General features: G+C 47.6%; 1 protein-coding gene across 4 annotated transcripts in view; it reads right to left on the bottom strand.

Moving 5' to 3' along the window:
* Nucleotides 1–12339, bottom strand: part of cfap94 (cilia and flagella associated protein 94) — a 175356-nt gene extending 163017 nt beyond the window's left edge. For 2 of the 4 annotated variants that reach the window (XM_038811013.1, XM_038811015.1), the window contains exons 1-3: nucleotides 12148–12339; nucleotides 4808–4834; nucleotides 1491–1584 (exon numbers count right to left, since the gene is read on the bottom strand). In XM_038811013.1, coding sequence (XP_038666941.1) covers nucleotides 1491–1584; nucleotides 4808–4834; nucleotides 12148–12150 — 124 coding nt within the window. In that variant the 5' untranslated portion in view covers nucleotides 12151–12339. Of the gene's footprint in view, nucleotides 1–1490; nucleotides 1585–4791; nucleotides 4835–12147 lie in introns of all 4 variants that reach the window. The other 2 variants (XM_038811017.1, XM_038811014.1) reach the window with 2 other exon arrangements.
* Between the last annotated feature and the right edge of the window lie 3 nt (nucleotides 12340–12342).

Below are 12342 nucleotides of genomic sequence, written 5' to 3'. Positions count from 1 at the left end.
GTGAATGCAGACCTCCTCATAGAACAGTCCACCAACCCCAGTATCAGCCTAGTGAACCTCCACTGCACTCCCCCCATTGCAAGTACATCCTTCCTTAGGTAGAGACCAGAACTGCATTCAATACTCCTGGTGTGGTCTCACCAAGAATAATTGATTTGTTTTACTCCTTTCTTTTCATAATAACACCGACCCCTTCACTTCTCTCTAGCTGCATCTAAGTCAGTTTTTGGCTCCGTTTTTGGGAGGGAACAGGGCGATGGCATGAAATTATTGCATATAAATCCAGTTTCCTGAACTGCTGCAATGGTCAATATTGGGGTCTTTGAAACAGGAAGCCAGGCAGCTGGCTAAAGCAGATAAAAACCAGTGTGATAATGAGTTGTGCCAAATTGCTGCAGAATGGATTGCAGCGGTTTAGGGATGGCTAATTGCCAGCTACCCCGACATCCCATGATAGAATATTTTTTTAAATTTTGTGTTCTGAAAGGCACTGCATAATGCAAGCCTTGCTTTCGCCCCATACTTTGTTGACCTGAAAAGGCTGACTGCATCCTACCGGCATTTGAATAATGGTCTGATTCCAGTGTTCAACCAACAGGGATGTCTGACTTATCTGCACAAGAGAAGATACCGGGCTATTCATCTTCCAATTTCTTTCTCACTCCAGCTTGAGCATGTAAGGAGGTCACAGCTATTTATGACGTCGGTTAGTGCACTCTCACATCCAATCACTTAAATGGCACTGTACATAGTCACTCCAATTATATACATTCAATGAATGGATATAAAGTAGATGTAGCCAATCAAAATATGGGTGGAGATCAGTGCACCGAACTGCACATGGTCAGCGTCACTAATTAACTTTCAGGTCAGGTTTTCAAATGACCCTAGAAGCAGCTGTAGTTTGCCTCTTGCAATGTTTAAATGAACCTCCCAATAAAATCATATTCACAAAACCTCTCGGAGTATGTGGTGGAATGGCATTTGTCCATTAACCCATCGATGGGCATCAAGAGATGTGAGGAAATGTGCTGTATGCAGAGGTGCATTTAAAGGGGCCCGTGAGAACACTTAACTGATGTATTTTGAAGTTCTGTTTTTGCTGGGTTTTTCTTTTCAAAGTTTTTTGTGCCAAAGTGCAGTGATATTCTCATTTCTTTTTGAAAAGTCCACAATAATGACATGATAGAAATTTGAAAAATAAAAAGTGACAAGGAAGCTGTAGGATTGTTGTGAAAGCCCCAACTGATTCACTGATGTCCTGTAGGTGAGGAAACCTGCCGTCCCTTCCCAGCCTGGCCTATTTAACTCTACTCACTTTAATCTGGTTGATTTTTAATTGTCTTCTGATGTGGCCCTCCAAGTTACTGAATTGTCTAAAAACTAACTCAAGATTAGATCCCATGCACCGCCATCTTTCTCAAGCAATAAACGCCAAACTTGCCAGTGATGCCCACATGTAATGAATTAAAAACAAAAAAGGCTGTTACCCTCTTCCAAGCGTTTCTTCTCCTCCTCTTGTCTGACAAGTTTTTCTTCAGATCTGGTAAGTTTCTGTCCCTTAGCTGAACTCACAATGGAAGTCTTGAAAGAAATATATATCAGCAGAGCATCAGTGTTATACAACTGAAAGCCAAAGCAGTAATCTCTAATGCAGAATATGTGCTTGGTACAAGAATGGTACAGTAACAGAGAGCTACTTTTCTAAACTTTGTGTTTTGACTTTTAGGCTCTGATTTAAAACAACCGCCTGGACCGTGTGAAGGGAACGGAAGTCATTTTAGTCGTTATGCCCTCGCTTCTTTTGCTGCCACACAAATTACACCCCATAAGAGTTCCCTATTTCTTTACCAATGTCACACTTTGACTAGAAAGTAACTAACTCAGGAAATTTTCTTGTAATGTACCATTACGGTACAGGGGCAGCACGGTAGCCTTGTGGATAGCACAATTGCTTCACAGCTCCAGGGTCCCAGGTTCGATTCCGGCTTGGGTCACTGTCTGTGTGGAGTCTGCACATCCTCCCCGTGTGTGCGTGGGTTTCCTCCGGGTGCTCCGGTTTCCTCCCACGGTCCAAAGATGTGCAGGTTAGGTGGATTGGCCATGATAAATTGCCCTTAGTGTCCAAAATTGCCCTTAGTGTTGGGTGGGGTTACTGGGTTATGGGGATAAGATGGAGGTGTTGACCTTGGGTAGGGTGCTCTTTCCAAGAGCCGGTGCAGACTCGATGGGCCGAATGGCCTCCTTCTGCACTGTAAATTCTATGATCATAAAATTCTATGATCATAAGGGGAATTGTATCACACCCATAATATAGCCAATTAGAACACTTCTTTTTTTTAAAAAAAATTTTTTTAAATTTAGATTACCCAATTATTTTTTCCAATTAAGGGGCAATTTAGCACGGCCAATCCACCTGCTCTGCACATTTTTGGGTTGTGGGGGCGAAACCCACGCAGACACGGGGAGAATGTGCAAACTCCACACGGACAGTGACCCAGAGCCGGGATCGAACCTGGGACCTCAGCGCCGTGAGGCAGTTGTGCTAACCACTAGGCCACCGTGCTGCCCTCAATTAGAACACTTCTGCACAACCCCAGCAGGCTACAATTGTATGTAATTGAAACTCTAGTGGTGCATGAAGTGGAAGATTTATATTAGCAGAACATTCTGCACAGGATAGGAAGTTTTCATGGAGATGAGCGTGGGATCAGGTGCAATGTCTGGATCTGGTATGTCTCTCTTGTGGAGACCATGAATTGGATTCAATTTGAATTGGTTTTTGGAACAGGCAAGGATTAAGGGTTTGTCCCTGTCCACACTCTGAGCCCTGGCTTTGTAACTCTGAAAAAGTAATTTTTAAAAAAAACGGGCCAAATTTCTGCTTGTTATCAGTGCAATCTAGGCAGAATCGGCCAAGCCAAACCAGCACAAAATATCAGGGAATTATAAACACAGATGAGTTACATCCAAAATCACTTGCACTTGTATTTAACTGCAATCTTTTCTGCTGGTTCACAATTCAGCTTGCCCAAATCAGGCCCTGTCCACTAAACTTCCCCCACCCGGGTTAATTGTGCAATTCTGCCAATTGAACTGGTTTGGGAAGGCGCTTCAAATTGTGCTCAATTTCTTAGACACAAAGGAGCTTGTTGACACATTTTAAAAGTTTGTTCATTATCAACAATATTTAATTCACTAAGAAGCTAATTAGTGTGCAACTAATAAATAGTTCAGTACAGATTTTTTTCTAAGTTAGTGACAGATATTATACTTGGTTTTTTGCTAATAATCCTGTTTAGAGCCGCATTAATAAAACTGCTCCAGGACACCACCCTTAAATATGTCAAGGAAACTTCGTTATAGAAAGAGGAAAAGGGAACTTATGATTTACGCTGTCCAATTGAGTTGGTTCAAGGAAGGTTATTTTTGCAATATGCAAATAGGTATTAGCAGAAAATTTAAGCTTAACCTCATCAGTGCAATTGTAAGCACTGCACTGTTGCATTTAAAGTGGAAATTCCACACCATAATGTTTATGCACTCATCAATGTGAACACAGCAAATAAATGCTAACTATTGACAATATACTATCTGATGACATTGGGCTTAATAACTTGTGAATTTCAAGAATGTAATTCAGAAATTAAACTGGTGTTTAAAGAGCTCACAATTGTAGGCACATGTGCACTAGAGTTTTCAGGTAAGATATTAATTCATGTGGCGCCACTTCTTTGTTGATATAAATGCTGAAGGCACGCAGGCCACATAAGTAACACCTTTCCTTCATTGCTGCTCAGTTAAAATCCTGGAATTCCCTCCCTAACAGCACTGTGGATGTACCTGGAACACATTGGCTGCGGCACTTCAAGAACCTTCTCAAGGGCAATTAGGGATGGGCAAGCGACACCTACATCCCGTGAACGGATAAATAAAAACAAAGCATCCTGTCGTTTGCCCACCCCGGGGAATAAATGTATTTCACCCCCTCAATGTACAGGCTCCATCTAATGGCTTCTGTATGAAACTGTTTCCTGCATGCTGTCACCTTGCCTTATGATGCCAACTATCATTGCAGTAAGTATCTCACTGTTCTGCCCCTGCTGTACACTTGTTTATCCCTAGCCATATTGCTCATTAAAAAAAATGAAGAAAAGTGCTGGTTTGGAATATTCTAACCAGAAGTAGGCATGGCACCTTGAAAAAAAAGGCTGTCTGCACACGGAAATAGTTCTCCCTTTTGTGTTCAGTATGAACAAAATCCTTCACAGAGCCTGCTACAAGCAATGCTTGGTAATAAAGCACATCGCAGGAGATAGCAGTCACTTTGAAATGGCTGAGACAATTGATCTTTCCACTGTTTGACTGACTGAGTGACAGTCACTGATCCGCTCTGAAAATATCACTTTCTGTCAACCAATCGAGTGGCTCAAAGAAACACATTTTATTAATGTAGACGGATAGCACTTACTGGAGGAGTTAAGATTAGTATCATTTCAAACACAGAGGGGAAAATATTTCTATGAAAAGAACAGATTATTGTTTCCAATTCATGTAACATGACATGATTAATGGAGAGTTAGAACCTTTCACTTTCAAACATCTGTATCAGAGTTCAAAACACACTAACAGTTTTCCTTAATGTCCCTCTTTTCAAAACGCAGTTTTTCATCCCAGCATTGATCCTCCTCACGTGCACATGTGCCTGGAAAAACTAAATTATAGGATCTAAACAGCTGCATTAAAAATGTCTAAATCTATAATATTTGTTTCAACACACTACCACTATACCTGCCTGTCTCCATACCATTTGTTTCTTTTTTTGCTTTGGCGGCTGGCACCAGAAAGAGAAGAAAAGAGAATTGGTGAGATATTTTGAAAAGAACCAGGACAGTTGAAAAGTTTCTCTAATGCTAAAATTGTCTACACAGAAAAATACCAAACTAAACAGATTTGTCAGACTGGATTTATACTGCAATGTGTTTGATACAATAATATACAGGACGTCTTGATGTATGGGACCTCACACCTCAGTAATTTAGTGTGTTCAACACTGCTTGATGGCCACTTTTGTGTTGCTGTATAGTGGGAACAACTTCGGTAGCAATGTAAAATAAGAGCAGTATAAATGGAGCATAAAACATCAATTTCAATCAGCAGTCTGTACTATGGCTTAAAAATCATTAAAATAAAGATTTTCTCTTCATCAGCACCATTTTAAACAAGAGTAGTCTGTACAAAAGAATGGATGGAGTTACTTGCTCGAGCAAAAATATCCTGGCAAAGAAAAATAGGCTCACTCATCCTATTGCTGTGAGGAGTTTTCAATAATAATAGTAATAATCTTTAATAGTGTCACAAGTAGGCTTGCATTAACACTGCAATGAAGTTACTGATGCGACCATCAATGCACTCGAGACAAGAGTAGAAGTAAACCGTGGCTTTAATCAACTTAGAACAGTGCCTGCCTGCGACTGATCCAATACTGAGAACCGCCTGCAGGTCGACTGCTCTTTATACCACCCTTCAAGGGGAGGAGCCATGGCCATACATGCCCCAACTTGTTCCCCTATGGATAATGCCATACAAGGGCCCATAGGAGAAGCCCACAAGGGGAACAGCATAGCACAGATACAAATACAAGGGCAACAGCACAGATACAAATACAGTGGTGGATCATGAAATGAAATGAAATGAAAATGAAATGAATACATTCACCACAGTTACTATGAAAATTCCCTAGTCGCCTGTTCGGGTGCCCTGAGGGAGAAGTCAGAATGTCCAATTCACCTAACAAGTTGGCCAGGATTCTCTGAAATCCCGGCCAAGTGTTGACGCCGGCGTCAAAACCAGCACGTGTGACGCCAGCGTCAACGGGCCTCCAGGCCCAGGCATTCACCCCTTCCTCAGGGGCTAGTATGATGCTGAAGTGCTGTGCGCTTGAAAGCTGCCGCGACATGGATGGTGTGGGTCCGTGCATGCACGCCACAGCCGGCGCAGGTCCGCGCATGCATGCCACGACCGGCGTGGGTCCGCACATGTGCGCCACGGCCGGCAGGGGTCTGCGCATGTGCATGGGCTGCCGTCTCCGCGCCAGCCCCCGGGCAATATGGCGGAGCCTTACAGGGGCCCGGCGCGGAGGAACATAGGCCCCCCTGGAATTAGCCCACCCGCCGATCACGGGCCTGGCCACTGTGGAGGCCCCACCTGGAGTCGGATCCCCCCGTCCCCCCCTCCCACCCCCGCGCCCAGGACGCCCCCCCCACTCCCCCCCCTCCCACCAGGACGGCCCCCGCAGCCAGAACTCCGAGGTCCCACTAGGTGGGACCATACATAACCCACGCCGGTGGGCCTCAGCGGAACTTGATGGTCAATCGGCCCATCGAGCGCGGAGAATCGGCACGGGGGCCACTTTCAACAACCCCCAACCGGCACGGCAGCGACCGTGCGGGCGCAATTGCAGCCGATTCTCTGGTCGCCTGGTGAATTGGCGGCCCGACATCGGAGCGACGTGGAGCGATTCTCGCATCTCCCCCCCCCCCGTCAATTATGCGACCCGACGCGGGATCAGAGAATCTCGGCCTGTATCTTTCGGGATTTGTGTGAGAAAAGCGGAGAGCCCGGAGGAAACCCATGCAGACACGGGGAGAACGTGCAGACTCCGCACAGACAGTGACCCAAGCCGGGAATTGAACCTGGGTCCCTGCTGCTGTGAAGCAACAGTGCTAACCACTGTGCTACTGTGCCGCCTATGTGGGCAGCACGGTAGCATTGTGGATAGCACAATTGCTTCACAGCTCCAGGGTCCCAGGTTCGATTCCGGCTTGGGTCACTGTCTATGCAGAGTCTGCACATCCTCCCCGTGTGTGCGTGGGTTTCCTCCAGGTGTTCCGGTTTTTCCCACAGTCCAAAGATGTGCAGGTTAGGTGGATTGACCATGCTAAATCGCCCTTAGTGACCAAAATTGCCCTTAGTGTTGGTGGGGTTGCTGGGTTATGGGGATAGGGTGGAGGTATTGGCCTTGAGTGGGGTGCTCGTTCCAAGAGCCGGTGCAGACTCGATGGGCCGAATGGCCTCCTTCTGCACTGTAAATTCTATGAAAAATATCTTGAGAATGTGTGATTAAGAGCTGGATTACATTTGACTTTTGCAATAAGGATCTAATAAACGTCATATGCTGAATACTGCAGCGTCTACCAATTACTCTGTCTTCATGAATTTGGGGATGTTTGAATTCATTCCAACAGGACTTCAACAGATTGGTGTGCTGACACACGATTACAAAGATGTTGCACTTACATAGAAACTTTCTAAATCTCAGCAGGTCCCAAGTGCTTTACACCCAATGGAATATCACTCTTGTAATGTAGGGAAATATTGCCGTTAATTAGCACACTGCAAGGCCCCACAAACAGCAATAAGATGCAACCTCTGTTAGTGATGTTTGCTTAGGTAAAACTATTGCCCAGGATGCTGGGAAAATCATGTCTGACCAATCTATTAGAGTTGTGTGAGGATATAACTAACAGGGTATTTGGACTTTCGAAATGCATTTGATAAGGTGCCACACCAAAAAGGTTGTTACACAAGGTTCATGGGGCGCGATTCTCCGCAAATCTGGCGTGTCGTGGAGGCTGGCGTGAAACTGGCCGTGTTTCACGCCAGCCTTGGAGCTCCGTCCCGGGACCCGATTCTCCACCCTGGGCGGGGCTAGTATCGGGGCCAGGCGAACCACGGCGACGCGGAGTTAGCGAACGTCGCTAACTCTGCCCGCCAAGAGTCACGGCGGCTGACGCACACGATGACGTTAGCCGCGCATGCGCGGGTTGGACGGCTCCAACCCGCGCTGGCGCGGATGAAGTCATCACGCAGACGTGTCAAACACGCGCATGCGCGGGCCGTCATGCCCCTCAGCCGCCCCGCGGACTGATCCTGCGGGGCGGCGGAAGAACAAATAGTGCACGGGTATCGGACCCGCTGCCCGCGATCGGTGCCCACCGATCGCAGGGCCGTGCCATTCGGTGCCATGGTTGTCCGGGACGGGCACTTTGCGGCCGTTTTCACGAACGCTGAAAGCAGGTGTGATCGCGGCCGTGAAAATGGCCGTAAACTCCGCGGTATTCGGCCCATCGGCCTGCGGAGAATCGCTGTTCGCCGTAAAAAACGGCGAACAGCGATTCGTGTCGGGGGGCGGCCGGAGGGGGGGGGGAGAGAATAGCGGGAGGCCGTGAAAATTGTCGGGAAGGCCCTCCCGCTATTCTCCGACCCGTCGTGGGCAGCGGAGAATCGCGCCCATGGAGTTTGGGGTAATATACGAGCATGGATAGATTATTGGTTAAAATAGAGGAAACAGTAGGAACTATAAGTTAGGTGCTGTAAGGACCAGTGCTGAGACCTCAGCTATTTACGATCTGTATCAATAACATAGATGGAGGGACAGAATGTAATGGATATAAGTTTGTTGATGATACAAAGGTAGGTGAAAACATAAGGTGATAGGAGGACACAAAGGCGGAGAAATCTGTTCAAATATTTCCGTTTACTAGCAGTAGTATGCACATGAGGTCAATTCCCCAGGGGCAGACGGAGCCGCAGGCCACGTCATGCACGACCTGTATGGGCTTCTTCAATAATATCATTGGAGAATGCTGCACAGAATACACAAGTAGCAGCTGGGGCACTGTCTCCCCTGGGAAATCAATATAGTCTGTGTCGCCCTGCTGCACAATTTTTTATGCAAACAAATTTCAGCCCCAGTAAGTCTGCAAAAGGGTAAGTGGGTGGGAAAGAGGATAGAAGATATATCATGTGGAAAAATATGAAATTATTCATTTTGGTGGGAAGAACAGCAAAATAGAATATTTTTTAAATTGTAAGAAGCTAGTAAATGTTGATGTTTGGCGGGATCTCTAGGTGGCATTGTACAGAAGCATAGAATGTTAGCATGCAGGTAAAGCAAATAATTTGGAAGGCACTTAATATGTTAGACTTTACTGCAAGTGAGTTGCAGTAAGGAAGGCTTGCTGCAATTGCATAGGCCTTTGGTGGGATCACAGCAGGAATACTGTGCACAATTTTGGTCTCTGCACCTACTTGCCAAAGAGGGAGTGCAACACAAAAGTTCACTAGATTGTTTCCTGGGATGAGAGGGTTGTCCAATGAAGAGAGATAGGGTAGATTGCACCTATTACATAGAATTGCATAGAATTTACAGTGCAGAAAGAAGCCATTCAGCCATCGAGTCTGCACCGGCCCTTGGAAAGAGCACCCTACTAAGCCAATACGTCCGCCCTATCCCCGTAACCCAGAACCCCACCAGCACCGGCCCTAGGGTTGCTGGCGCCCCGGGCAAGCTGAACTTCGGCGCCCTTGGGGGGGGGGGGCGGGGCGGGGCCGAGAGGGGGGCGGGGCCGAGAGGGAGGGGGGGAGCGGGGAGGGGCCCGAGAGGGGGGCGGGGCCGAGAGGGGGGCGGGGCCGAGAGGGGGGGCGGGGCCGAGCTGGCGGACCCGGGGGGGGACCCGAGGGGGGGGGGCGGACCCGAGGGGGGGGGGGGGCGGACCCGAGGGGGGGGGCGGACCCGAGGGGGGGGGCGGACCCGAGGGGGGGGCGGACCCGAGGGGGGGGGCGGACCCGAGGGGGGGCGGACCCGAGGGGGGGGCGGACCCGAGGGGGGGGGGCGGGGGGAGCGTACCCGAGGGGGGGGGGAGCGGACCCGACGGGGGGGGGGAGCGGACCCGAGGGGGGGGGGAGCGGACCCAAGGGGGGGGGGAGCGGACCCGAGGGGGGGGGGGAGCGGACCCGAGGGGGGGGGGAGAGCGGACCCGAGGGGGAGGGGGGGGAGCGGACCCGAGGGGGGGCATGGCGGGGCGGGGCGGGGGCGGACAGAGGGGGGGGGGGTGCGGCCACCGCGCATGCGCTGGTTGGCATCGGCCCAACTGCGCATGCGCGGGACCCGAGTCTCTGGCGCCCCCTAGCACATGGCGCCCCGGGCGACTGCCCGAGTTGCCGGTGCCTTGAGCCGGCCCTGAACCCCACCTAACCTTTTTGGACACTAAGGGAAATTTAGCATGGCCAATCCACCTGACCTGCACATCTTTGGACTGTGGGAGGAAACTGGAGCACCCGGAGGAATCCCACGCAGACACAGGGAGAATGTGCAGTCTCCGCACAGACAGTGACCCAAGCCGGGAATCGAACCTGGGACCCTGGAGCTGTGAAGCAACTGTGCTAACCACTGTGCTGCCGTGCCACCCTCTATTGTCTATATTGTCTTTAGATTATAAGAATGAGATGTAGTCTCACTGAAACATATAAAATTCAAAGAAGGCTTGTCAGGGGAGTCTAGAACTCGGGAGCAGAAACTCATGATAGGAGGACGGCTATTTAGAATTAAAGTGAGGAAAACATTCTTCACTCAGAGGGTTATAAATCCTTGGAATTTTCTGCCCAAACTGACTGTGGCTGCTCATCTATTGAGTATATCTAAGGCAATTGAGGGATATGGTGATAGAATGGCAACATGAAGTTGCGGTTCATGATCAGCCACGATCACATTGATCGTGGCAGATTGAGCAAGCTCGAGAAGCCATTTGGCCTTATCCTGCTCTTATTTATTACATTCTTAGCTGGCAAACCCCGAATTCAAAAACCGATGTAAAAAGCTGTGGATGGAAATCTAAGATACAGGGGAGGTTGTGGCGCAGTGGTATTGTCGCTGGCCGAGTAATCAGCAGGAGGTAATCCAGAGACTAAGGGTAATCCTCTGGGGACCTGGGTTTTAATCCTACCATGGCAGACAATGGAATTTACTGCACTGCAAAATCTTCATGACTAACATCTGGGGATAGCTATCTCACAGACTAGTCAAGCTCACAGAAGTTGTCTTGGGAGCCCTCACCATCAACTCTGGACCCCATGAAGTTTCATTGCACCAGGTCGAACAAGGGAAAGGAAACCACTGCTGTTTACCACATACCTTGCCTCCCAGCTGATGAATCAGTATTCCTCCACGTTGAACACTACTTGGAGGGAACACTGAGGGTGGCAAGGGCACAGAATGTACTCTGGGTAAAGGACTTCAATGTGCTTCACCAAGAGTGTTTCAGCGGTATCACCACAGACCAAGCTGACTGGGTCCTAAAGGTCCATAGCCGGGTCCATAGTTGCCAGAGTGGGTCTGCAGCAGGTGGTGAAGGAACCAACAGGAGGGGAAAAAACATAGTTGGCCTCTGTTGTGTATACTAGTTGTTTGTTCCTAGTTGCAACAAGGTCAATTTAAGAGTTTGATCACGTGACGTACTGATGACATAATTGGCAGTTTGGGCGGACTAGCAATCAGCCTCTGTGACACCTTCCCAATAAAGTTTTTGTTTGTTTTGTACTTTTGTGATCTGCAAGTTCTCTTTTAAAATACCACAAAGAAACTGGCAATGAGGTGGTCAGAATCCACAAATAATCCAGTGGAGTAAGAAAAACCATTGATCTGCGCTGCAGCCATCCAAAATATTTTAACATAAATAAAAAACAACTCTAAAGCAATACTAGCTGAAAGCAGTGAAGAAACCAAAATTTAAACGTAGATTTCAGAAGAATCAGCATCAAAAAAGAAGCTGCCGCATGCTCTGCTCGGAACATTCTGGAACAGTGTCAAGTGTTCCCTCTACTGTGAGTAGCAAGTAAAGTAACAAATTAATTGAGAGTAGGGGAAAGGAACAGGCTGGATTACTTTGTTTGAAAAAAAGTGAGAAAGTGCTAAAAAAAAATTTGTGGTGCATTTGTGCTTACACAGGCCCTTCCCATTGTAAAAATTATGTGTGTTTTGCAACTCCATGTAGAACATCATAAACATCAATAAAGACCTTATTCACGAGGAATTTCTCCTGAGTTCCTTGTTGGATTTATTGTGAAAGACAGATATTAAGCAAACATAGGAATACAGCAAATTAGACTTTATGAATAAACTGTAACGCATCTGTATTATATATCCATGTCTCCATATTTTACAATTAATATTAAACTATGCTATATATATCTACATCATACGATTGCTATTAAACTGTGTTATATATATATCGATATCTATATTTTACTATTGATAATAAAACACAGCCACCCTGGCCCCAGCTCTCACTCCCTGCACAAACTCACCATCTTCTTGCTCCAGGTGTAGTTGACAATAAGAACAGAAAGTGCTGGAACTATCTGCTGACGGACAGAGAGTCAGATTTAATGTTTCAGCTCATCTGGGTATTTACACCTTGGCTTGATAAACTCTTGTTTACAGCCTCTCTCCGTTGCTAGGAGACGCTCGCACCCACCCGCCAAGCGCAGGCGCGTCTCCGT

Source organism: Scyliorhinus canicula, chromosome 11 (assembly GCF_902713615.1).
Source record: "Scyliorhinus canicula chromosome 11, sScyCan1.1, whole genome shotgun sequence".
Classification (NCBI taxonomy): domain Eukaryota; kingdom Metazoa; phylum Chordata; class Chondrichthyes; order Carcharhiniformes; family Scyliorhinidae; genus Scyliorhinus; species Scyliorhinus canicula.
Note: the sequence above shows the minus strand (reverse complement) of the source record. Positions and strands in the feature narration are given on the sequence as shown.